The 25,860-nt window shown below is 42.1% G+C and overlaps 1 protein-coding gene across 2 annotated transcripts in view; it reads right to left on the bottom strand.

Moving 5' to 3' along the window:
* Nucleotides 1–6,229: 6,229 nt before the first annotated feature.
* Nucleotides 6,230–25,860, bottom strand: part of LOC139201068 (carabin) — a 58,604-nt gene continuing 38,973 nt past the window's right edge. Inside the window, exons 13-15 of one of the 2 annotated variants that reach the window (XM_070830286.1) lie at nucleotides 25,094–25,200; nucleotides 19,977–20,249; nucleotides 6,230–6,682 (exon numbers count right to left, since the gene is read on the bottom strand). In XM_070830286.1, coding sequence (XP_070686387.1) covers nucleotides 6,616–6,682; nucleotides 19,977–20,249; nucleotides 25,094–25,200 — 447 coding nt within the window. In that variant the 3' untranslated portion in view covers nucleotides 6,230–6,615. Of the gene's footprint in view, nucleotides 6,683–19,976; nucleotides 20,250–25,093; nucleotides 25,201–25,860 lie in introns of those variants that run through there. The other variant, XM_070830287.1, reaches the window with a different exon arrangement.

The following is a 25,860-nucleotide window of genomic DNA, read 5'->3' as shown; positions in this document are numbered from 1 at the left end:
AGTCCATCTAGTTCATACAGTCTTTGCCTCTCAGCCCCAAACTGCCTACTGAAGACATTCACCTTTAAAAAGGGCTCACAAATATATAGTTTCATTTCTTTAAATGCTCAGTTACTTACTAACAAATCGGGGCACTGCAGTTTCTAGCAAACGTCACTAAAGCAACAGCAAAACGGTGCATTTCTGGGGACTGTTTTTCACTGCGGATTAATACACGTCAGTTTGGCTCACTGATTAGTTTTGAATAGGTTTTTGCACAACAATGGAGCTCTATGACCGGAGGAGGACTTTGGTTTTCTCAGGTTCACAGAAAGAACAACCGATTTAAGATAATAGTTTTTTTTTTTATCACTCTCATGTCTGTACAGTAAATACAGTAAAATAACCTCCAGCTAGCAGTTATTTATGTTAGCTTAGCACGTTAACTTTAAATTCTTACTTTTCGGTTTGTGTACAAATTAAATAAACAAGATATAACACGTCAATTGTGCGCTTTAGAAGAGCTGGAGGACAGATTATTTTACCTTTGGACATGACCAGAGTAGCTGTTTCCTGTATTTATGCTAAGCTAAGCTAACTGCCTACTCACAGTAGCTTCATGGTTAGCATACAGACATGACTGTGGTTGACTTTTCTTCTTAAAACCCACTGGATACTGTATAAATGAAGTTTATTATTATTTCTGACACAGTTTTGTACATTCTCCAATGTTTTTTTGTTCGGGATTTGCTTTTTCGTAGGAACAGAATGTACGTACACTCAAGAGCACAGCGGCCCCCGATGAGCTGGTCCAGCTCTGTAGCTCTGGGCGAGCCCGTCCCCGTCCAGTGGCCTCAGCTTTGAGATCAAACCAGTTTATTTAAACTTCATCGGTTGCAGGCCCTTATCTAGATACAGCAGTCACTGAACCCTGGAGCTCTGGATTTAACTTCAAGGTGCCAGAAGCCTTTATTCATACTGATTATTAGATACCTGTAGTCATCACACAGTAGCTGGAACAGTACGTGGGCTTCAGAACTGGCTCTTTTACGCATGGTGGCGCAGCAGAGGTAACTTCATGAATTATTTGCACCGTAATTGTTAATGATCTTGTCAGGACAGCAGGGTCATCAGGATCTAACGGTAAATGACATTCTGTTCTTTTGTACACATCAGACAGATACGCTAAGTTACTCACATTTCAAGTTTATCCAGCCAGATCTTTTGGAATAAAGCAGCAGAGTCCGGGCCTCCACTATTTTATTTTCCTGTGAGTAAAAACTTCCATACAGAGCCAACCTGTTCCACCAACCAGTGAATAAAACGTGATGACTGTGGTTGATAGTTTGACCCTCTTCTGGCCCACTTGCTGTTCACCTCCTCCGCAATATCTCCACATCAGGACTAATTTTATCTTACGTTTGGAGCGCGGTGCTTTACCGTCTTTAGGTTCTCATTTAGTCTGTTGATTTTTCTTTTTAATTACTGTATGTGATCTTTGTGTGCGACTTCTGTGTGCGCACATGGCTCTGCAGTCTCATGCCCTTATACGCCAACTGGCTGGGTGTTTACCTATGCTAATCAGAACATTTGGGATGTACATTTAACTTATTAGGACACAGGCGCAACACTTCTGTGGTTTAAGAACACGTAATGAATCTGAGTTTGAGAAAAAAAAAACAAAAAGATAAAGCCTAATCTGAATAACTAACTCTCTGCAAGAACACAAATAGGTGCAGAGTAGAAATGTGCAACTATTCATTTAACCTTTGAGCTCTGATTCGCGACAAAGAAAACCAACTGGTGCGTATGTGGCTCAAATACAGTGTTTTCAGTCACATGCTTGTTCCCACTGAACCGAACAGACATCCAGTTTCACTACATGGTGGTTTTCTCTGGAAAAATGTCACTCGGCACCACTGAGCGATTTAACGGATGATGCTAATTGGAGCAACAGCGAGGCAGCACATCTGGAGAGGAGCGATGTGTGTGCATGAGAGGGGGACCGGGCGATAGGGCGAGAGGCGTGCAGGATGTGCAGGATGACTCCGACCTCATCATCGTCACCAGCTGATGAATAGAGGGAAGCAGATGCTGTCCTTCGCTTTCCTGGCTGCCACTTCCTCTTACCCCTGCAGTTTGTATAAGACGTGTGTGAGTGTTTTCACTTTCCTCCTCTGCTCTGAGCAGAGAGGGAAAAAAAGAGTCATGATTTTTTTTTTCTTTTAATACATCGCCTGATTCAAAGCATCCATTTCTACCTTGCAGAACACTGGAGTTGTTAGCTACTGGATCACTGGACCAAAATTATGTAAACATAGGACCCAGGTTTAGAAATACAACAGTTATCCTTTAATAAATTGCTCCACATTCTTCGGGGAGCAACATTAGCATTCATTTAGAGTTTGTTTGTTCATTTAGAGTTGTGTTTCTGGCCATGTGGTGAGTTTAAGTAATAGTCACTCTCTCTTAGCTCTGTTTTGGTCTCCACCAATTCCTGAGGGGATATACCTGGCCCTTTAGCTACTAATTGGCTCTCTACGTTCACCAGCTGGCCTCCAACTATGTCTACATGCCATTTTCACATTGTCACATTGTTTTCATCTAGTTATTAATCGCATTGTTATGATAAAATATTGACTGTAGCTGTTGTAATTCTTAACGGTGAAACCCAAATTAGTAACCAACTAGGTTGAAACTACCAAGTGTAACTAAAAACTAGGACTTTACACAAAAACTTAATGAAGGAGGCACAAATACTAACTAGTGACCCATTCCAGAACAGAGAGTAGAAACAGCACTTACATTGAATCAATAATTTGGTCCAACATGGCCTGTTTCATATAGATAAAGCATCTTAACAGTGCACATGACTCGGTTATTGTGAGCCAGTTGATGATGTTTACATGCTTCGAATCTGAACAAAGTGACAATTATCCATACACACAACCTCATTTCTGTGGTGTCATGCCACCACTTGAACTAATTATCCATACATATTTGAAGTCATTATACAGCTGCAGTTCTTGCCTGGACTAAAACTCCCAGGTTAGACCACAATAGCGTTCATCCGTCATGGTGCAGGGATATCAGCTTCAGAGGAACCCTCCTCCTCTTTCCCCTTGAATGAAAGAATGTGATTGTAGATTAGCTCAACAGGGAGGATGTTGGGAAACAGGAGGCAATCATTAACCTCCGCTTCATACCCAGCTATGGATTTCAAACGCTCGTTGAATTCCCGTCACATAAATTTTCCTTAACTCTCATTTGAAACAGTTGTTCACTTTCTCCCATTTGCACGTTCCTACGTTGCCGTCTCTCTTTTTCTCTGATGCAGCACATATGGCATATTCTGCATGTACAGATTAACAGTGGTAGCTCATGATGCTGTAAATAATCATGTGAACAGTGCAGAGGGGCTGGAAGTTCATGTTAGGATGTTGTGTGAATATAATGTCCACAGTGCAAACTAGAAAACACACATGTGGAAGCAGAAAAAGGCTGTAAATATTTTCTAAACAGCTAATAATGAAACTTAACGCCGTACTGATCAAATTTTAACACAACCATCTTTCTTGGTCTGAACATAACCTGTCAGGACACAGGATTTTAGTGTTTGAATGCCACCATTGACATTAACTTGACTGTTTTGATCCAAAGATTTTGCACTTCAGTGAACTTAAAATACTTACTGGGAAATTTGATAAATTCAATTAGAAATTTAGCAAAAATCTTTCCGTTATAAATGTAACTATTAAGGAGATTTTATTATAGTATTATTTTACTATTGTATTTAGCCGTGATTTCATTTAACAATTAGGTGCTCAGCTGCTTCTATCACTCAAATACGTTTTTGTCTCCATGCACTCCACAAACCACCACGTTCACCAGTCCTCTCCTCACAAAGTGTCTAATTTAATGTTTCTCTTTTACATTTTTAATCCAGATTGGCTCATTGTACACATAGTAACGGGCAATAGCCGTATTTGGAGAACACCTACAGTAAATCACGGCAATGTGAGGGCCTGGAACGTTTCTATGAGGATTAATGATGCAAAATAAGACCAGACTCTGGTCCACTAACACGACCGCTCCTTAAATTTAACGATGGGTTCATGTGTCATTGAACATTAGTGGAACTTCATAATGAGATTAGGAATTATAACAATTCATAACAAGTAAGCGTGTCTATAGGCACATGGCAAGTGGTTGTAAGGAAAGAATCAAAATAATGGAATATCAGAAAACAAATCTCCTCCCCTCAAATATGTTCTGCGTCACATACTGTAAAGATTAGATGAAGATGAGTATTTTGGTAACTTTTCCACAAACATTCACTGAAATCCATTAAATACCTTTTTAGACCTCGAGACAAACATAGAAACAACTGGACATGAACAGGAACAAAAGCTAAACCTCCACGTTAGAGGTAATAATATGCTACATGCTTTATATCCCTCCGCTCCCACAACGTCCCAAATAGTAATTTCCTGGATTCCTCTGGTGAAACATTAAGAGGGCAAAACATTTCTCATGACGACAAGTTCTCCTGGAAAATAAACATCATGTACGACACTGGAAATATCTTTTTGTTAATCATTCAGAGTCTGGTGTGCTTGTGTAGTGTTAAGACCTGCTAAAATAAATACAAATCCTCAGAGCAGAATAACATTACTTTTTGGGACTTCTACATGTTAATGTTTGACTGGTTTGTTTCACAGTGAACGTCACATCCAAACACATTTGATTTCCTGTAAAGGTAATTACAAAGGCTGCACTTAGCAGGGCAGTAAAACACCACAATCTGTAAGCAAGCCGGTTGAGGCTTAATGTTTCTCGTACACGAGTGCTGATTTCACAATGTGACGTGCTGAAACTGTGCAGGCCAAGTGAACAGAGGTATGTGACCCCTCTGTCCACCCCCGCCTTTCTGGGCAGGTTGTGCAGGTTGTCTTTGATCCTGAACTACCGGGTCAAACCATTACAAGGTCAGAGGGTCCGCTCTGTGTACATTCCACAGCTTTTAATAGGTCACTACCAGAATACCTCACAGTGGAAAAGGAGAGACAGGAGAGGAATAGTATATATTGTTAATTACAGGAAGAAGAAACCTGTGGGAAGAGGGAGAAAGAGACCAAAACGTTCCCCATAATCTGTTCACTGCCTTTTTCTATCATCACCCTTTAGCAGCACAGGGCCAAGTATCAGCGGGTGCTTGTTTCAGCCCACATCCTTCATCCATCCACTGCCAATCCAGTGGACTCTGCGTCGTCTCTTGGTATGACAGATTAACAGTGGCACTGAGACGAGCTCTGCTGTCATGACACTGCACGGTGATAATGAACAGGGAGACACTTGGACGTCCTGGCAACCTCACGGTGACAAGACTCCAGTAAGTCACTGCACCTGGCCAAGCAATATATAACCCACACATTGTCCTGGAGCTTTTGATCGTCGTATGATCTTCCTCAGCCGATGACGTTGGATGTTCAAATCACAATGTTTGGATTGGAACTTTTAATACCAAACCAGTCTCAGAAAGTGGTGACCGGCGATGGACTTGACAATATGGACTCCTTTAGATCAGGGCAGGAATGTTGTGGACCACAGTGTCCATCAGAGTCACAGACTGGAAACTCAACTCTCCACTTAACAGTGATACATCATCATCCAGGTACTCCTGTCCTTGCCTCCTGTAGAGGACATGCAGTATGGACATGTTCGGAAGAGCACGCTTGTCCTTGACCGTCAGCATTGGAACCAAAGACGTAGAGAAGACAAACACACAAGTGATATTTGAATTTTAATTGCAAAAACATTTTCATTTCATTTTCCTCAATTAAAACGTAATAAACAAAATCCAAGAGACTGTGTGAACCGACAACTTCCTCACTGTGACAGATCTGTTATTAAATTCCAATCCTCAACTCAAGATTGATTGTGGTTTTTGAAGCCTGATGAAAAAACTGACTCATGAGCAGAGTCACGCACAGACAGACAGACTGACAGACACACACACACACACACACACACACACACACACACACACACACACACACACACACACACACACACACACACACACACACACACACACACACACACACACACACACACACACACACACACACACACACACACACACACACACACACACACTCCCAGCAGCCCTGCAGCCCAGGACAGACATCCTCTTAAATAAATAACAAGTCACAATTAAAAAGAATATCAATATTTTATTAGTGCCAACAATGTAAGACAATAAAAACAGTCATTTTAAGCATTCATGGGTCAACTGGGAAAAATAAAGAGCTCCAGTGCAGTGTAAAGTAGTATCAAAATAGATCTGAGCTACATGCATGCATGCACACACTCATAAGAGATATTCCCAACATAAGTATGAGGACACTGTTCACTGGGCTAAGACTCAGGTAGAAATCTGGTTTCACAGCTCTAGACAACAGACGTTCAGACGATCTGCAGTCATGCTGGTATGGACCCTGCTCAGAGGTCCTGTGCACTGTCAGTGTGACTGAGTTAGTTACATGAACACTTGAATTAACTAGTGTGGTTTCATGTAAATATTTAGTGAATTTCATCAGTTGTCGCATCATGTCGCTCTCCTTTTCTCCGGTGTCAGATGAGCTTGGACTCTCTGGCGTTCCTGAACGGGACGCTGGTCTGATGTCTGGAAGACAACTCTCTGGAAGAGACAGACAGGGCGAGCGCAAACAGATCAACAACTACAGGGAAGAAACAGGGAAATACGCTCTAGTTTAGATTTGATCTATTGTGACTCTTCAGCTTCAAGGTTCGTTTTCAACAAACAGAACATTTAAACAAAAAAAAGTCCAACTTATTCAGGTTCTTAGTTTGTTAAGAATCTGGATTCACTATCTGAGTAAAGGGGCAGATATCTTGTGATTAAACGGTCAAATAAAGAAGGTGCTGATATTACCTGACTGTGGAACGTTATCACTACATCTCTACACATCACACACTGCGTTCTTACAAACCAGGAAGGAATGCTGCTTTGTGCAAAGTCATTTTAAAACCACTGTAAATGTCCCTGGGTTCACCGCGTTAGTGGTTCTGGCTTCCTGTATGTGTGTCAGATTATTTCCTCGCTCTGGACCAAGACTCACATTCTCAGGAGCTCCAGTGACATTTTGCCAAAACCAACTAACTTGGTAAAATGCTTGGAAGTCGCAAAAAACCACAAACATTTGTGAACACACCCTGTTGTTTAGCCGAAACAGCGATGTGGAATCACAGACAAACATCCTGAAAGAAGGCGCGCACACACACACACACACACACACACACACACACACACACACACACACACACACACACACACACACACACACACACACACACACACACACACACACACACACACACACACACACACACAGAGTTTGGGCTAAAACAGGTGAAAGCTCTGAAATATTTCAGACGCCACCTGCTCTTCTCTTCCTCTTGCCTCCATGTGTCTGTTTCTCTTCCAATGGGACTTTAAATTTTTCACACAAACACACTGAACTGCCCATGTGCTTCTAGGGCGGAAAGCCCTGAACTATTACGTAAAAGCTCTATTCATGAAGCCAGTGAGCATGTGCTTGCAGACCTAAGAATCGGGTAATTTCACCACGTGACGGCTTCTTTTTTGGCATGTGACCTTATCTTTATTGTCAGAGGTGCTTTACTCTGCTCCGTCAGCCACTTATGGCCCAGCCTGCCTTGACGCCACTTCTGTTGCTTGGATTAAAATGTCTGACTGTGGTGTGAGGGTGTGTGAGGGAGCACATGTGCCTCAAAGACAGATACGAGTGTGTTCCATCTTGCGTGTGTGCTTGACTGAGTCAGTGTTGTTTGGCCTGATTTCCATTGTGTGCTTGAGTCGCTGCGAGCGTGCGGCGATTACCCTGAGCAGGTTAGCTACGGTGGCTTTAGCTGCATGTGGTTGGAGACAGACCCGACATGACGGTAAACAGCCATTCTCTGTGGCCAGCCCTCAGTCTGGCCCTCCTCCTATACGAGTCTATGGAGGTAATTCAACGGAAGAACTGACACTATGGTAATGGTGCTCCTTGACATTGTCAGTGAGCAGTGCAAGCCTATGGAGCGACCAGTGAGGTGGGTCCCACACGATTCAGTCCAAAGCTTTAAAAAGAACTTCAATAATCACATTTACACCCAAAGAAAGTCTGTGAGGAAACTAAGGTAACATAATGGTCATTATCTGAGGATTCGGAATGGCACTTAAGCATGACAACATATGGTTCAAACTAAAGGCCGACACAGAGCAGCTGGAGAATAATACACCTCCTGCCACGCACACACAGGCACTGCTAAATAAGAGCAAACAAAAGACACCTTTGTCACCGCCACACCGAGATGCTCTCACTCAATCACAGGAGCAGGACTTGCATGGGTAATGATCTGTTCAGTGTTTGTACTCAGATGCGAGCACATGTTGGCGTGATGCCGGTGCAGTTTCCTCCAGTTGAGGTGGGAAACCTAGACTTGTGAGAGCTATAACCATTCCTCCTCGCAGCCCCTCCATTCCTGCTATCTCATCCGCCGCGCTCACGTTACGTCCTACTAATGCATGAAAAGGGCACTTAACTGAAAAACAAAACTGGTTGTAATCTGACAGTGTTGCACGCATGAGAAGATTGACACCACTCTCATGCTCGTATGCTAAGCACGGAGCTGAGCGACAGTTAGCTTAGCTTAGCATAAAGAATGGAAGCGGAGAGAAACAGTCAGTCTGTTCAAAGTTCAAAAATCTGCCTACCAGCATCCTCTAAAGCTCACCAATAGTTTGTGTTTTTAGTCTGTATACAAAACTGTAAAACAAAAAAGTGACGATTTGTGATTTTAGAGGGAGTTGAGCGCTGCTACTATCCATCCTATCTATGTGCTTGCTGTTTTTAGCCACGCTAACTGCTCTAGAGATGGTTTATTTGGTCAGTCAGCGGGTAGGTCGGTCTGTCCACCACTTTGGTCTGAGATGAGTATCTATTGTACATCTTTACAACTACTGGATGGGTCTGGGCTAGAGGATGAATCCTACTATCCTAGGGTACAGATGGTGGCCAGAGAGGATGAACCCTGGTGACTTTTCCTGTAGCACCATGAGCAGGTCAAGCTTTTCACTTAAATGATCTCAATATCTACTAGATGGATTTGTTAAATATATGTACAGACGTTCATATACCACAGAGGATGAAGCCTACCGACTTTGGTGATCTCCTGGCTTTTTCTAGTGACAATAACAGGTTCACATGTGGTTTTGAGTGAAAAGGGTATCGTACTTGCTTTGGGCAGCTGATGTCCTGGGTTCAGATCGTGGATGAGGCCCCTGTTTGTCATGAACTTACCCAGAATCAGTGACAAAAGGGAACCACCGACGAAAAAGTTGCAAACAACTTAGATTTGCTGTAAACTTAAGCTGAGATAAAATACAGTGTTATTCAGGAGAGTAATGTATGTGTGTTAAGTATGATGAGTGACGCATGCCAACAGAACACAAACCCAACACCAAAACTGGCTGCTGGAGGAAGAGAAGAGAGACGACGTGCAAAAGATTAAGAGAAGCACTTGTTCACAGAAGATATTGTTCACTGATTAGTCTCTGGGCTGCGACAACATCTGATAACAATCCTACACCAGAGATATGGTTCAGCTTTAAAACTGCTGAGGTCAGAGTCACAGGTCGTGTCTGCTGTGCATCTGTTAAAAACATCCCACAAACCTGAGACCTTAAGAAAACAATGAGGATATCATTCATGTCTATCTGGGGATGGTGAACTAAAAGCAGCCATGATGAGCTCTCTTGACATGTTGAGGCCTGACAGACTGAGTCTTATGAGCCCAACTGGCCCGACGTTCGTCACTGATGTATAGCTCATTAAAGTTTGCTCCCTTTTCAAAGAAAATTACTGAGTTAATATAGTTTCCAGCCTTAAGGAACCACAGAACTGCTAAACAATTTACACAGAGTGTGAAGTTGGGGCCACGCTGCAGTGGACAAAGATGGAGTAACATAGTCAGGTGAACAGAGTTCTGTGTCATGCACGTGCACGCAGACGCACAGACGCACAGACACACAGACACACAGACACAGACACAGACACAGATGCACAGACGCACAGACACACAGACACACAGACACAGACACAGATGCACAGACGCACAGACGCACAGACACACAGACACACACACACGTAAAGTCTATTGTGTGCCTCGTACAGTAATGGGAAAGTGTTAGCCAGGTAACATCAGTCAGCTGAACTGAACTTAGGTTGCTTTGGTTTCTTAGACACTTTGTGAGACACACAAACACACAAACACACAGGCATATAAACGTAAACCGTTACACACACAAAGAATACTGTATATGCATATGAGCGTATAGTTAGGTGTGGCCAGTGCACACACACACACACACACACACACACACACACACACACACACACACACACACACACACCTGAACAAAGACACTGATTATTACCTCGCTGCTCCGCAGGCACACAGCATGCATAATTTAAATTCAATTACACTGTAAGGAGAAGAAGGAAACCGGAGAGAGACACGCAGGCAGCCATAATGTGCCGCACCAGTAAAACCATTTCCTTTGTGGTGACTCAGCAAGTCACACCAACTGGGCTCAGTTACTCAGCTCTTTCGGCCCTAACTGAGTTCTTAGCACAGAGATGCATCAGTGACACCTGAAACTGGTGGCCAGTTCACCTCGGAGAAGCACTGTGTGGCTGCAACACGGTGCTTTCCACTGTAAGCCTGTACGTGCCACACTGGTAAGACTGCAACTAATGATTATTTTAAGTATTGATTAATCAGCTGATTTTTCTTTCTAGGTTGTGCTACTAGAGTAATTGTTAAGTCTCTAAAATTGCCAAAAATAGTGACAACTAACCATAACAAGTCAAAAAGTGCATGTTCTGTCTGAACAATCCAAAACAATAAGATATTCACACTTGGCTAAAAGTAACATAGTGCTGTTTAGCAGGCTATGTTCACAATCTTAGTGTAGCGTGTTAGCCTGCTAACATCTGCTAAACTACATACAAAGCTGAGGCGGATGCATGTGGACATAAACCAAAATGTGGGACAAATTAAAATTTTGAACTGATGACTAAAACTGACCGTAGAGTCACACTGCTTGTGTTTCACATTTGTCTCAGTTGGTGCCACATGTTCGGCAGTTTTAAACAATAAATCAATTATCAAAATTGCTCCCGATTAATTTTCTGTCAATCAGCTAATCAATAAACCATGAAAATCATTTCAGCACCATTTGTTATATTTTCAGAGGAAATCTAATGGAGCCAACATGCTGTCCTAATACTTCACTACAAATGGCAATGCACACATTTTACTTGTGAAATGAAACTTCACAATGAATCTTATTTTTAATATACTGCACAAGCCATACTGTATATGTGAATGTACCATGAATTTACTGTAGATGGCTGCAGAAAATGTGAATATGAAAGCAGAGGCTAACTTCACCTCAGCTACTGCGAGAAGTGTCACAACAAACGACTGAAGAGAAAACGAGCCGAGGTGAGGGCTGAACCCAAACATCCTCTGTGAGGGGGGGGTTACTCGATAGGCAAACAGGTCCCAGTGACGCTGCATCTTTTTGATGTTCTCCAAGTGCTCTCCTACCTGGCCTGTCTCTTTTTATTTACCCTGGATATGTTCTCTTGACAACTCAGTGATGAGCTCTGCCCTTCACAAATAGAGACAACAGACTTGATGATTCACCACCAACCTTTACAGCCCCAGCCCCGTCCCCCCCATCCTGTCCCCAGTAGGTGATCACAGTGAGACACTGCAGATATCAGATACAATCTTAAATACGGGCTGTATGAAGTGCTAGGAGTTTCCTAAAGACTTTCAGCATGACAGTTCATTCATAGCAAGTGAAATATAAATCAGGGTGACCACATAGTAGATGTATATAGACTGGATGCATATGTAGGAGCTGTTCCCTTAACAGGATCCACGTGATGGTACGTCAGTTCTACCTTTACTACACTTCCAACATTACACCTTTATGCCTGTAGACCAAACCTTATTCATCATGTTTGTAAAAAGATACAGACATTACGAGTAAGTTCTTTTCCATCTTTCCCACTGCTGCCACAGTTGGAGCCTCGGGGCAGTCTAATGTCAGAGTCTTACATAAACATAAGGAGATGGGGGCATTACAAGCATTCACTTCGGTCTTTTCCCTCTTCCTTGACTGCATAAACTCCAGGTCTGAGGGGCAGACCTGCATCCCTGAAATGACATCTGAAAAACATCTCCTACATGGGGTTCACGTGTGACCGGTCGCAATGATCAGTATTCATGAACCAAGTACCATTTCAAGGAAGATGGCGGTACAGCTGTGCTGTGAATGAAAGCAGGAGCATTGTAGGGACAGGCACTTAAAGGATTACGTCCGTCTGATGAAAGATGCTTTCACGTGGCGCAAGCGAACCAATCACAAGACTTCACTGATGATGTATTTGAATCCACAACTCGTTTACAGCTGCCTTGCCAGGGCTTTCGCAAGTCATCTATACATAGATCTAATACATCATAAGAACACTGGTAAAGACAAAGACAGCTCCTCGCCCAACCTTTTCCTGAAAATTACAAGAGACGTCTTTCAGCGCGTAAAAGTACACCCTGCCATCTTCTTCTTCTGTTAAGTTTTATGTTCCTGAATCTTGCTGCCATGCTGCTAACTAAATATTAACAAGCCATGCTAACATGCTCACAATGACAGTTCTAAAACAGTGCCTTGTCATGGGTATATTAACCATGTTAAACAGCTGCAGCTGATAGGACTGTCTTTAGTTTTCTAGGTATTTGATCATAAAACAAAATGTTGGACAAATCAAAAATTTGATCTGATGATGGAGCTAGATGGGAAGTGCTCACAAGAATATCTGCTAGGTTCACTTATTAGTTTCTTCTAGAGCTTTTGACTGTATCCCATGGCCCACGGCCAACAAACAGAACTTGGTCAGGACCTAAGTTCCATAACATATCATATGATGACAGTTTAACAAGTTTGTTAAGTGTCAGTCTTTCTGGTCAGTTTGTTAAGTGACCAGAAAGGAAAAGGAGAAGCTGTCAAGCATCCATGTGAACAACAGGCACTGTAAACACAGTCTGTCTGCAAGTAGGAGATCATATGATGCAAAATAACAACCCTATCAGTTTTTTGGGCAAAGATCTTCGAGGTCACAATGTTGCTTTAGTAAAAATTCAAAAACATGCAAATTTCCTTTGCTTGTGTTTATTGTCCAGCAGCTGTACCTGACTGGGGTCCATGGATATGCACGGATATCCATATTTTTTTCTGTGAGTCGTCAAGCAAGTTTTATAATATCCAATCACAAAGTCAAGAACAAATCTGATGATGTCATGCCGTACAGCCTGCCTCCCCTGGGTGGCCGTGCTGCTGCTTACGATTCAGGACTAGCTGTCAGAGATGTGAAGGAAAACAAGGCGTCCTACAGGCTAAGACATGTAATCAAAGATGCTAGGTGGACTCTATTGTAATCATTATAACCACTGCATGCTGACCTTTCAGCAAGTTCTCTAGAGTACTTTCAATTCACTGCACATACTGAGAAATATGAGTATGTGACAAATCAATTCTTGAATCCTGAATGAATATCTACACACAAAGCATCTTAATTCCCTTCTCAAAGAGGAGTTGGATCACATTTTATCCAGGCTCTGTTCTCTTTATTCTTTTAACCTTGAATGCCTTTTCCCCCCAACACTCATTAACTTTGACCTTTTCCATTCACTGCAATGACTTGCATTCAAAACATGCTTTTCATTAAGATTGTAAATAGGCAACAATTTATGTTATGTAGCTTGGGGAGATCTCAAAATCGAAACTTTTTCCATTTTTCTATTAGGAGTGACAGTTTCCTTTGTTACACTGGAAGGAAAACAATGAGCGTACCTTGCAGAGCAATTTATTCTCAATCTATTCAATTTATCACTTCCCTTCACTGCAGACACGGGGGGAACCCTTTCCCATTCAGCGCTTAGAAAAACAGCGAGGTGCGGTCCATTCATGGTTCACTTGCTTTTACATTTATACCTGTTAGCTTTTGTTCACCTTTCTAGATAAACAGTAAGGCGTGGGCCAAAGCTGCCATTCACTTAAGCTGTACCTCTGCCTTGGGGCTGACCCCCTCGCTGTGCAAAACTTAACCCATTAAACACGGTTTACACACATACACGTTTTACTATAATTATGTGAAAAGCATAATGAGGGTTTCTCCCAAGTGGTCGTGTTTGAATTACAGTAAAAATACTAAGGTTTAAACTGTAACTGTAAACTACAAACTGCATTAGATAAGTTTTAACAGTTGATTCAACGGTGCTGTTGTATTTCTCTTGTGGCTAAGGGTCGATGTGTCTCAAACAAGTAGACTGTGTGTTTCTGTGAGGCTTCAGGCTGAGTCTTTGATCAGACAATCACCCCGGTGTGGGATATCAGTGGGAGTCTTGCTTTTTTCACTCGTGTGTGACCAAAAGAATGTTATCATTCACAAGGGCTCACAAGTCAGCTTAAACACACACACACACACACACACACCCAATAACAGCCAGGCATCGCTGGGAAAATCTGGTGTGATGTCATGAATGATTAAGATTAGAGAGGTGTAATGTGTCAACAGGTTCTCAACACAAAGTGGAGAACACACATGTATATTAACTGAAATCTGGAAAAAATAAACCAAACACCAAAATAGGGAAGTCATCAATTAAACCAGCAGCATTTCACAACAGCTGAGCAAGACATGATTAGTGCTTGTCTCAGGAATAACAAGCATGTTGAGACCAGACATTAGCTCGTTTTCTGAAGGTACATCGGCTGTGCCTGTCACATTACGTAATACATTTTAAAAAAGGGTGTACCATGTATCAGTGTTTTAGTATAATTAAATTGCCAGTGAGGTGGAAGCAATTATACCTTGCTTTCAAGAAGATATAAATACATGCTACGAAGAAAGTAGTAGCACCTGTTTCTGGACAAAAACAACCTTTCCACTCAGACCAAATCAACTTTATTCATTTTTTTATATTATGCTCTCATAATAAAGAGCCACGTGATCATTTCAGCTGAAAGGCAAGCTCAAACTACATATAAATGAAACAATAAGTAATCAATGTTTTTGAGTTCTGCCGGGGAATAGATTGTTTGCTGGTTGGCTAACCAAACCAAATAGGTTTGCCAGCTAGTTTCCTTGGAAGTAGAAATTTTACATAAATCATTTTAAATGCACAGTAATCTAATCTAGGAAGCTTTAGGAGGCTCTGCTTGCCCTGATAGACGTTGTTCAACTGGAGTTGTGTTTTCTGAATCTCTACAATAGAGGTGGTGATGGCAAAGTGGTTTATTATTGGGTTTGAAGTTTAATGACTGTACATGTAACAGAAGCCATGCTTGATTTGTTTGTGGTAGTCAGGGGACAGAAGGCGTCACCTGGCTGGTCTAAGCCCAAAACACTGCAGTAAGGCTTCCACTGTCCCTTTGTTTCTTTAAATAGGATGAGCTGTGTGTGTGTGTGTGTTTGATCACTCATCCGTCCAGTATCCTCAGTACACTGTTACATAACACCAATACACCTGCATCTTAACAATTCCCTTGACAATGACAGAGGTGGTGTGCTTGTGTGTGTGTGTGTGTGTGTGAGAGAGAGAGAAAGAGAGAGAGGGAGAGAGTGTGTGTGTGTGTGTTGTACATCCATGCATGTGCTTGAGTTTGCCTGATTTAGAATTTTTCATGCATATGGTCACAACCTCGATTTTTATTGCATCACATTAACATGCACGACTCAAAGGTGTATGTGCGCACATGAACAACCAGGCTAGCAAAACATACGACGGCACATTGAATGTATGGAATGCTACCGTGATACGGGATGATTATGGACGTGAAAACGCACCTACATGTATGTAAAAACATGTGTACACAAACATTTCCCCAGGGAGGTGAGATGAGAGGTGAGTACGGGACGTGAGAGTGGCTCCCACACTGCTGAACATGCAGCCAACAACACCAAAGGATCAGATGACAAGCTGCAGCCAGCACACACACGCATGCACACATGCACCCACACACCAGTGTATGAGTTGTTACACTTCTGGCAGGCTGCAGGGGTCACATATGTTCTGCTGCGCTAATGTGGGAAAAACTTTGGCGACATTTTTTCTGTAATTGTGCCAGTAACATTATCTTGGACACATACACTGTTAATCCATGCACAAATGCCTACAGTTACAAGTTGCAAACATATAATATAGAAAATACAATCAACATGGAACATCATATCAAAAATAGAGAATATCTATGTAATGACAGCGCAAATGTGTCTTCAAGTGTAAAAGACTGTGTGTGTGTGTGTGTGTGTGTGTGCCACTATGACTGTTAGAATACTGGTTGAACTAGTTACTTGGCACTGCGTCAGTCATAATAAGCACTGTGATTCTCACTTGGAAAGTGTGTTCTACTGCCTACTAACCTGTTTATCACAATGCTGTATAATGTGCACGTGTGGCTGTTTGGCAGGGCTGACAGAACAGAGAGAAAAGGGGACAAAGAGCCATAAATTCAGGGTGTAGGTTGAGCTGCAGGAGGCTTCAGCAGACAGTTTATGCTGCTTAAAACTAAATTCAATGCCAATTTAAAAGTCAGAGAAAAGAAACGAGCGTGTAAAAATGTTGTGGTTTTGAAATCGACCTTTGGTATGCCATCTTTTCTTTCCTCGTCTCTTATGTCTCTCTTTCTGCTTTGGTCTGTAAAACTTAAGGGAAGTTGCATTTAGTAGAGCAGACAGAGCACAGGCTCTACGACTGAGCAGCTTTTATATTAGTCCAGACATGCACAGTGAATGGTCACTGGTTATAGTAAAAAATAACTACAATTCTTATAAAAAATAAATGGCTACATTTATCTGCCGCTTTTATACAAAGCCCTTTCTAATCTGCCTCCCATTCACACACCAGTGGCACTGAGCTACCATGAATGGCACTGGCCTCACCATTGGGAGCAATTTGGGGGTCAGTGTCTTGCCCAAGGACACTTGCTCAAATGTGTTGCATTTAGTATGAAACCTAAATAGAATCATTAAAAAGCCATTATAGCGTCCAGCTTTTATCTGTGTGTGTTTTTGTTTTGTGTCCTTGACAGCAACAATTAAAGTCGCTAATGGAGAGGAGGATGTGTGGCATGAAGATTTTTCCTGTAAGTTGCCCAGGTTTACAGTACAACGAATTTATCTCGGTCACCCCTTCTTTTTTCCAATTCTGTCCCCTGATCTCACCTCCTGCACGAGGGAAGCCACAGAAAGTGGAAAAGTAATTTCAGTCTGGGTGTGTCGGGGCCTCCAGCAGGCAGATACTGTCTGTAATGTAATAATCAGTACTGTAGTGAAGATGGGACAGCTTAGCTCATCTTCCTGTGTCTGTCAGTAGTATTTCCTTGTTTCCCACACACAATGGGAACAAATGCACACTACTCACTATAATGTGCTTCCCCTAACAAGAAAGCATACATATTCACACACAGAAGAAAGTTGATATGTCAACAGTCAAGAGTACGTGGATCCTGTGAAATTCTTGGGAGGGACATACTGTATTGTACAGAAGGTGCGTAACCTACTGAACAGGAAACTACAGGTCTATTTTAGTGCTGTGGTGTCTCCACCCTGCCCTGCTGTGAAATGCAGGGGAAAACACAACTGGATGGGTCACTCTGTCTGTCTCCCAGTCAGTCACACATACTCATCTCATTTACCCATTTGAAAGACCATAAACACATCAGTGTGAGCCACTTACTACTGGTGTTTTCACCCAGACATGACACCAACCAATGACTCTGATAATCACCCCAGAAACTGGCTGTTGTTCTGTGCATGTGGGTGGCACACTGCAGTTTTTGTGGTTAAAATATGACATTACCAAACATGAAATATTCATCAGAGTTAAAATATTATGGCTAGACAACAAATATCAGTGGTAAATTATTTATCAGCCTTGTTCCAACAGCATTAATGTGAAGACAGATTACAAGGTTGCTTTTCAACTAAGCAAATGAATAAGGAATGGTTTGTGTTATGTGTGGTGCTACTTCAACACACTGTGTGTTTCCTATTAATACACACTGGCAAAAGGGTGATGGGTTTCAGTCCAGGGAACAATGTCTCTGTCAACCGAGGCACAGGGGGCACCTGAAACAGCCTTTTTAGGGAACGTTATCACAGTCTGTTGTCTAAGTAAAAGGTTTCCCCTCTTGGGCATGGCAGTTTAAAAAGTCAAAGTTCTCCATGCAAAACAAACGACTTACACAAAAATCTCTAACATGTCTAAGTTGACCTTGTCCTCATATGACCAGCTTACATCGACACACAGAAGCAGCAGTCACTCACTGAAACTCACCAACAAGAACATGGTGGACATGCTGTATCTTGGGATCATTCTGGACTGCTGGTATGTATTTGGTCATTTCACTTTTTTGCTTTTAATGACATGATCTCCAACCTGGACACAAAATAAAGTCATGACACCCATTTTCCCTGTGTGAGATATGTTTGCAGAGCTCTTACAGTGCATCATAGTACACAATGATGGAGTACTAGCAGTGTCTTGAGGGATGTCCAATGGGGATGGAACAAATAATCTGGGCAAACGAGTGAGTATTCGCAATCAGCTCACTTGGAACTTCATTGTTTTACAAAAGCTGGAAGGAAAATAAATTCTCTGGGAGCTTTTGGATTGATCAGTGAGAAAGTGTGTGATGTGGCTGTTGCTGTCAGCAAAAGAAGCACACCTCCTACAAGCAGCGCCTCTGACCAGATTAACACAGGCTTACAAGTTGCTCTTTGATAGTGTGAAACTTGATATGCAACGTTTTGCTCTGCTTACCACATCACTCACTTTGAGCTTGACCACAGCTTTCTTCTACATCCGTCATCTGTCATAAAGGGGTTTATTTGGTATGTTTGATCTTATTAATTACCACTTAGGTTCTCTCATCTTCCTACTATACTATACCTACTATGACAATTTAGTAACTCAACAACATGTTTTCATATTATCAAATAAAACTGATTTTGAACAGTTAGAACTAAATGCAACATCAAAGTGTTCATCCTCTAGCAATCAAACACTTCCTTCCCCATGTCAACTATTAGTGTTGGGATTATTCAGCTCAGATCTCTCCACTCATGAGGATGACAATAACACAGTTAGTCTGGCTAAGCTGCCAGCCTGTGGAATGGTAAAAGCAAACACAGGCGGGGTCAAATTACAGTCACTGGGATACGGGCTGAGCTACATTTGTTTCATGTGCTTTTACTCTCAAAAATTGTTATTTCACTGCTCTGATTGATGAAGAAGTATTAGCTATATTAATCAGAGCACTCTATGCACACATCAGTATGCAGCACAGTTACTTAATGTGATGCATGGAGTCAAAATCACTTCAGCTGAAAATATATTGTAGGATGAATAATTCAATCCCAGTGGGGGGACATTTATTTGATTTCATTTGTTGATGTTACTCCCTTTGGGCTGGGTGGGTGTAGCACTAAACATCCACCTCTGTCGCCACTTTTGAGGAACCCACGACTAGTTAAAATTATTTTTACACACACCAGATAAAAAATCACCTGGTATTCATACTTAGTCAGTAAAATACAAGAGGATCATGGGGGATGCAACAGTGAGTGATGCAAACAAGTAGCAGGTGAGGGTTTCATGCCAGACCTGCACTGTTCTGAACCTGTGACAGCCTGAATGGGGTTTTCTCCGTTTCACTCTGGGCTCATTCAGACCAGTAAAGATGACGCAGAGCAGCATGTACTTCTGATCCTCTGTGAAAAAGCTCTTACTTCTTCAAACTGTTTGACATGATAAAATTCACATGAGGTTCTTACTTGATGAGAGCTGCCCTGGGGGTGTCCTGCTGATCTCCACTTTGAGGAGTGCTGGATGATGGAGGTCTTGACGAAGATGGTGGGAGGGCAGAGGAACGGAGGGATGAGGGGAGGATAGACGAGGGGGGAGGGGTCTGGTTCAGCGGGTTCTTGCCGTTTCTTAGAAGACGGAGAGACTTGACTCTGATAGGCTGGACGAGGCTGTGGTTGCTACGACGATGGGCCACCTTGCCAACAGGTGCTGTGCCCGTCCTCTTGAACGTTTGCCCTGACCTGGAAACAAAAGAGTTACAGTAGGACTGAGCGACTTTCCCAATGGTCTTTCATTAATTGATATACAAGCAGGCAGTTAACAACATTTTTGCACATGAATGACTCCATCTATTATATTCATACAACCTATAAATACTTTCAGGAGACTCGGTTACCCAAATTATATTCACAACACAACTCTACAGTAAATATACATATTTGGATTCAACACATTACATTTAGTGTTGATTTTCCTATTATGTGGCACTTTGGGGATTTGTTCTGGCAAAAATCCAGTCCACTAAATGTAAATAAAAACTGTATTGGCTATTAAAGCAAGTTGCTCAAAGTGCATTCAAACTGTTAAGAAGACAGAAGGAAAGTTTTGGTCATTTTTAAAGTTTCTAAAAGTTAACAAAGCTTAACAATGAAAACACAACATAACAGTAGCGCCAACAACAAAACAAAAATGTGCTCTCCATCGTCCCCGCCCTCCACTCTCACATGGGATTACGATGTTGTTTCCAGTGTTATGATATGCCCTTCATCCTCAGGTACAGGCCTGCAGCATCAATATACCACAGGAAACACCTGCATAGAGGCGGTCTCATTACAGAGGAGGGCTGGGGGGTGGGGGTGGGGGGTGATGCTGGGAGGGAGCATTGTTAATTCTGGAAGCATCTGAAACGTGATGAATGTGCACTGACACTGCATGTATTTTGAATATGAGGATGCAATGTACTTTACTGTATGTATAAGATTGTGCCTTGTCAGCTGATCCTTGTTAGGTGCCTTACTGAGCTTACTACAACAAGCAGCTACACCGAGGTCCAAAGATGTGTGGGAAGGTGGACGAGGGACTCAAAGATCGTCAGTGGGGATATATTTCATGTCCCATCACTTGGCAACAAGTAAGCAATGTATAATGTCATGGCTGAGTTTGTAACCTAATATCTGGTAAAACATACAGCATACAACAAAGAGTCATACAGCTCTTTCTGTAGCAATGATGCTGATCCTGGGAGTTCAAAGCCATACAACATAAAGGAAATCCTAAGACAGATTTTGGGTCATGACCTGAAGACACAAGCTATCAACTGTCAAACTATCAAAGAGTATAGGATCCATATTAACCTGCTGAGGCAGGCAGGAGAGCAGGGGGAATTCTGAGAGGCAAATGCCACAGAGGAACGTGGAGCATTCCTACTATTGTTTGAATGTTCCCCTCCTGCAGCTCCCTTCATGTTTTGTCTACCGGTTTCTTCACAAATTCAACACAATAATTCCAACAGGAGACAAAGACATAGAGATGAGCGAGATGCTCAGACAATACAGTACGGCAAGAGATATGTCACATGGTCATGGTATAATGTCAAGTGACCGTGGTATTCAAGCAGTGTGACCCTTAAGGCTAAGTAAGGGCACCAACCCTTGAACTTTGACCCCTCCGAAGAAGGATCCACTTAAGCAAAGTGTGATATGATGTGAGGCCTTAGCGGATGATTTCGTTCTTTGATGTCTGGCGTGGCAGCCATGTTAGCACATACAGTTAGCACTCAAGTCCTGCTGTACCTTAGGTATGCTGAGCAATGCAGATCAAGGGAAGCAAGCATTTCTTCATTTCCAAGTAAAAACGCTTCCACTGATGATATAACAATAAATAACTTAAGTATCTAGTTGACTTGCCTAAATACAAGCTCTGCCTAGTCGAGCTCAGGGTAATTCTTTCTGTCTACCAGAAAAGCTACATGTATTAGTAATGTAAAACAAGACCAACGATTAAATGTTAGACGCCCAAGCCGAGGACTCTCCCAACACAACAGCCAAATCACCTATTTGATCATGGGAACAACACTCCATACCTGCTGCTAGCTTATTTATGTTAGTATGTATCAGAGGTTAAAAATGACTTAGCTGACAAACACTGATCCTCGCTGTGCTTGTTTGGTTGCGCTTGGGAGAACAGAGCAGTGTTCACTGTCTCAGTGATTCAAACCCTGTTCATACGAATGCCCAGATTGTAGAAAAAAACTAAAATATGGTCAAAACTGGATCAGGCTTAAATTATGCAAATTTCTGCAGTGAGTGTAGTCTGCAGGGCATTTTCCCCACCATCTTCCTTCCTGAACATTTTCATTTCACATTGGGACGCTGTGAAATGGCCTCAAGTCCATCTCACTGACCCACTGAGCAGAAATCATCTATGAGTCAAGCCCCTTCCAGACATGTTCCTTCTAACAGAAACAGGGCAATCTTACAAGTTGTTAGTAAGCCCTCAAAAAACATTTACATAAAAGTCATGACAGAAATCTCACTAGGTCAAACCAAGTGACATTTCTGCAAAGCATTTAACATGACACATTAACATGAGAACGTTAGAAGCACAAGGTTACAGGCAGAGAGATTTAGTCTTGTCCAGGCTCCCAAAATCACTGTAATACATGGATTATGTAATTATTTTCCCTTATGCACAAAGAAAAGAAAATAATTTTGACTTTGATAAAACACAGAATGAGCAGATTTTAAGTTGTCAAGTAGATTCTTCTCATATCAATAATGAAAAAAAAAAAAAAATCCATTCCATGGTGCTAAAGACTCTCACAGCAGCCATTAAAAGTAGAAGGACTTTAACTGTAACATACATTTTAAAATTGATCCAGTGAAGGAAAAGAAAACATTCTTTTCTTAAAAGGCATTTACATAGAAGACATTTACAGACAAGATCGATCATAAAAGCCGTCAGTTTAACAGATAGTTAAAGGCAGCAGTGTTTCATATCCCATATTGTGAAAAGAGTGTTGGTGTTTGACCCCTGGGAAGATTACACGTTCTCTGTTTTCACCTCAGACGTATTTCTCCTTCTCCGTTACATCATCGTTCCACCTCGCGCTCAACTTGTCTTGATGACCGTCTTGTTCGGTATTATCCCTGTTAAGATGACGTGTGTTTTCAACACCTGGCAGGGAGCATTGTCCGGTTCCATCGTCCACTGCTAATTTGCCACTCAATTACAATAATCCCTCTGGTGACCCCCGGCGACCCCTGCTGACCCCCAGCCCGGTTAAAACAACCTGAACCGCTGAGCACAAAGACTAAATCTGAGAGGAATGACAAGTATGCTGGAAACACGAGTGCATACACGTGCATCAGACACACTGAGGACAGGGTACACACACATACACATGCGCGTGCACGTGTGCACACACACACAACTAACACAAGAGTGATAGCCTTTTGTTTTGAGCAGTTTGTCTGTCAGAGGAAAAAAACAACATTACAACGAGAGGATTAGGAGACTATTGTGAAATTCTAAGTGCTGCTGAAGGACCAGCTGGTTTTATTACGAAGAAACAAAACCTGAAGACATGCTGGAATAGTACAACTTTCAATTGGGAAATAACTAAACGGAGTCCATCAAATATATAGATATCACACACTGAGTATTTAGCTGGCCGTACACACACTCTGGCACACAAGAGGGCAAACAAAGGGAGACAAACAGCATGTGAAGAAATAGCTTATTTATCTTTCTTATGCACATTTACATGAAGATTAACAAGCTAAAACAGGCACTTTTGAAGACCCATTTTCAAAGGTGTGCGTGGCATGATTTAAATATTTTTTACAGGGTACAAGCTTAAAGTATGTGTGGGAAAATCTCTGATACGCTAGCAGGAAAATTCCCTAAACAAAGAAAGAAAAGTTTATTGAATAGACCTAATAAAATGAAGAGGAATATAAGCCTGTGCACATCTAGCTATAAAAATGTCTCACGCTCTGACACAGGGACTGATGATCAGTAGCCTGCTGATTGTAAAAAAAACTCTCCGGGCAAAATAGTAATCTCAGTTTCCAAATTGTTACTGAATTATGCACATACAAAGGGTAACTATCGCTGCAGGGGGAAATATTAAGGGACCAGATGATTGTGGGTATTAAAGATCTCATCAAATGGTTTTGTGTGTTTTATTGGAGAGCAAGCATAAAGAAAAGGTGAAGATGAAAACAGAGGGTCCTACTTTAATCACACAAGTGCAACGAAAAGTGCCTAGGGGCAGGTTTTGGGCACATGGACTGTGTGGGCATCTGTGTGGGTACAGTATGTCTATCTGATCACATCAGTCCAGCTACTACAGCCATTGATACACTGTGGTTATTCTGTAGCAGCCTGGTGTTGCTTGCATGTCCTTTAATGAAACACAGTGGACGGCTGTGCATAATGCACCCTTTTCGTAAGGCTTTTCATAAAGTGTATAGCAGCTGAGGGTATATTACACATTATTTAGATAATGTAACACATATCCACTTGATGGGGAGTGTTTAATTGAATTTGTGTATTTAGTTTCTTTTTTCTCTTGTTGCTATGCAATTGCTTTAAGTATTTTGTTTGCTGTTGTTGATAAAAGCATCACGTTGGCAGCAGAATGACGTTTAAATGAACTTCCCACCTGTTTGAGCCTCTACAACCGCCTGTGCACTCTGCACCAAAATACCAGACTGGTAAAGCAAGGTCAAAATTTCAAGGTCTGAAAAAGATCAGACTTTGAGAGTGCTGATTGTTGCACCGCCATAAATATGAAGCCATGGGACTTCACAACTTGGGCATCAAATAAAATAAGAAAGGAAGAAAGTAAAAAGAGAAAAAGATTGTTAAGTGAGATATGCATGAGATTAGCACAAAGAGTTAATGAATGACGGCGTCCTCAGAAAGCCTGTGGGGCTACTGTATCTGATTGCAGTACATCTTACAGGTGTTCACTCTAAAAAGATCCTAATGTCACACTACAAACACTTCAGGGACGAGCCGGCATCCATGAGTGCAGACATGCCATGTTTTGTTTGTAATGTTTAACCTTGGTCCTCACCTGTCAGTTTTACCGGTTGTATCTGTCACAGTGACATCACCACTGCTGCCCTGCACTACTGGCTGCTGTGCTCCGCCTCTCTGCTGGCTCCGTCTCCTGGATCTGATCTGAAAGAGGACACAAGGTGAAGGAGCTGGAACAAGAGTGAGGCTGAGGGAGATATCTATACACCAGAGTCCAGGTGATTGGGTGCTCCATCACAGAGAGGGACATCTCTTCTTGGCTCCTGAGTCATTACTCCTTGTACTCAACCAGCAACAAAAGCTGTCAGTGTTTCCTGTGGAACAAGAGGTCCCCTCACCTCTACGCTTTCCTCTCCTCCTGTCTTCTCTCTCCTCATCTGTCCCTCCCTGAGTTCTCCTGTTCTCTTCCATCCCTTTGTTCAATCCATGCTCCATCTCTGTCTATCAAGGTTGACAAACACTTAATAATTACATGCATCTATAAAGTTAAAGTTAAATGTCAGTGACAGTAATAACTACAAGCTAGGCTCGCATCCCCACAGCCTGAATGCACCTGTGTTACCTGTGTATGTGCCTCAGTCTAGCCTGTTTGCTGTGAGAAGTAAGTCTCTCCTGGTGTGTGTAAGAAGCACCAGCGCGTTGCTGCAGCCACAGACAAGTGTGTGCCATTAGCGGTCGTCGTGTTACTTTAGCCATGAAGTGAGTTGACAAACTGCAGCTGCAGTGTAATACTTCCTGAAAGGCAGTGTGTGGCGTTCGCTGCCACAGAAAATAACCTGTGAAAAGTTAAGATCTCCCATCACT

Source organism: Pempheris klunzingeri, chromosome 5 (genome assembly GCF_042242105.1).
Source record: "Pempheris klunzingeri isolate RE-2024b chromosome 5, fPemKlu1.hap1, whole genome shotgun sequence".
In the NCBI taxonomy this organism is placed as follows: Eukaryota; Metazoa; Chordata; class Actinopteri; order Acropomatiformes; family Pempheridae; genus Pempheris; species Pempheris klunzingeri.
This window is presented reverse-complemented; position numbering and strand designations above follow the sequence as displayed.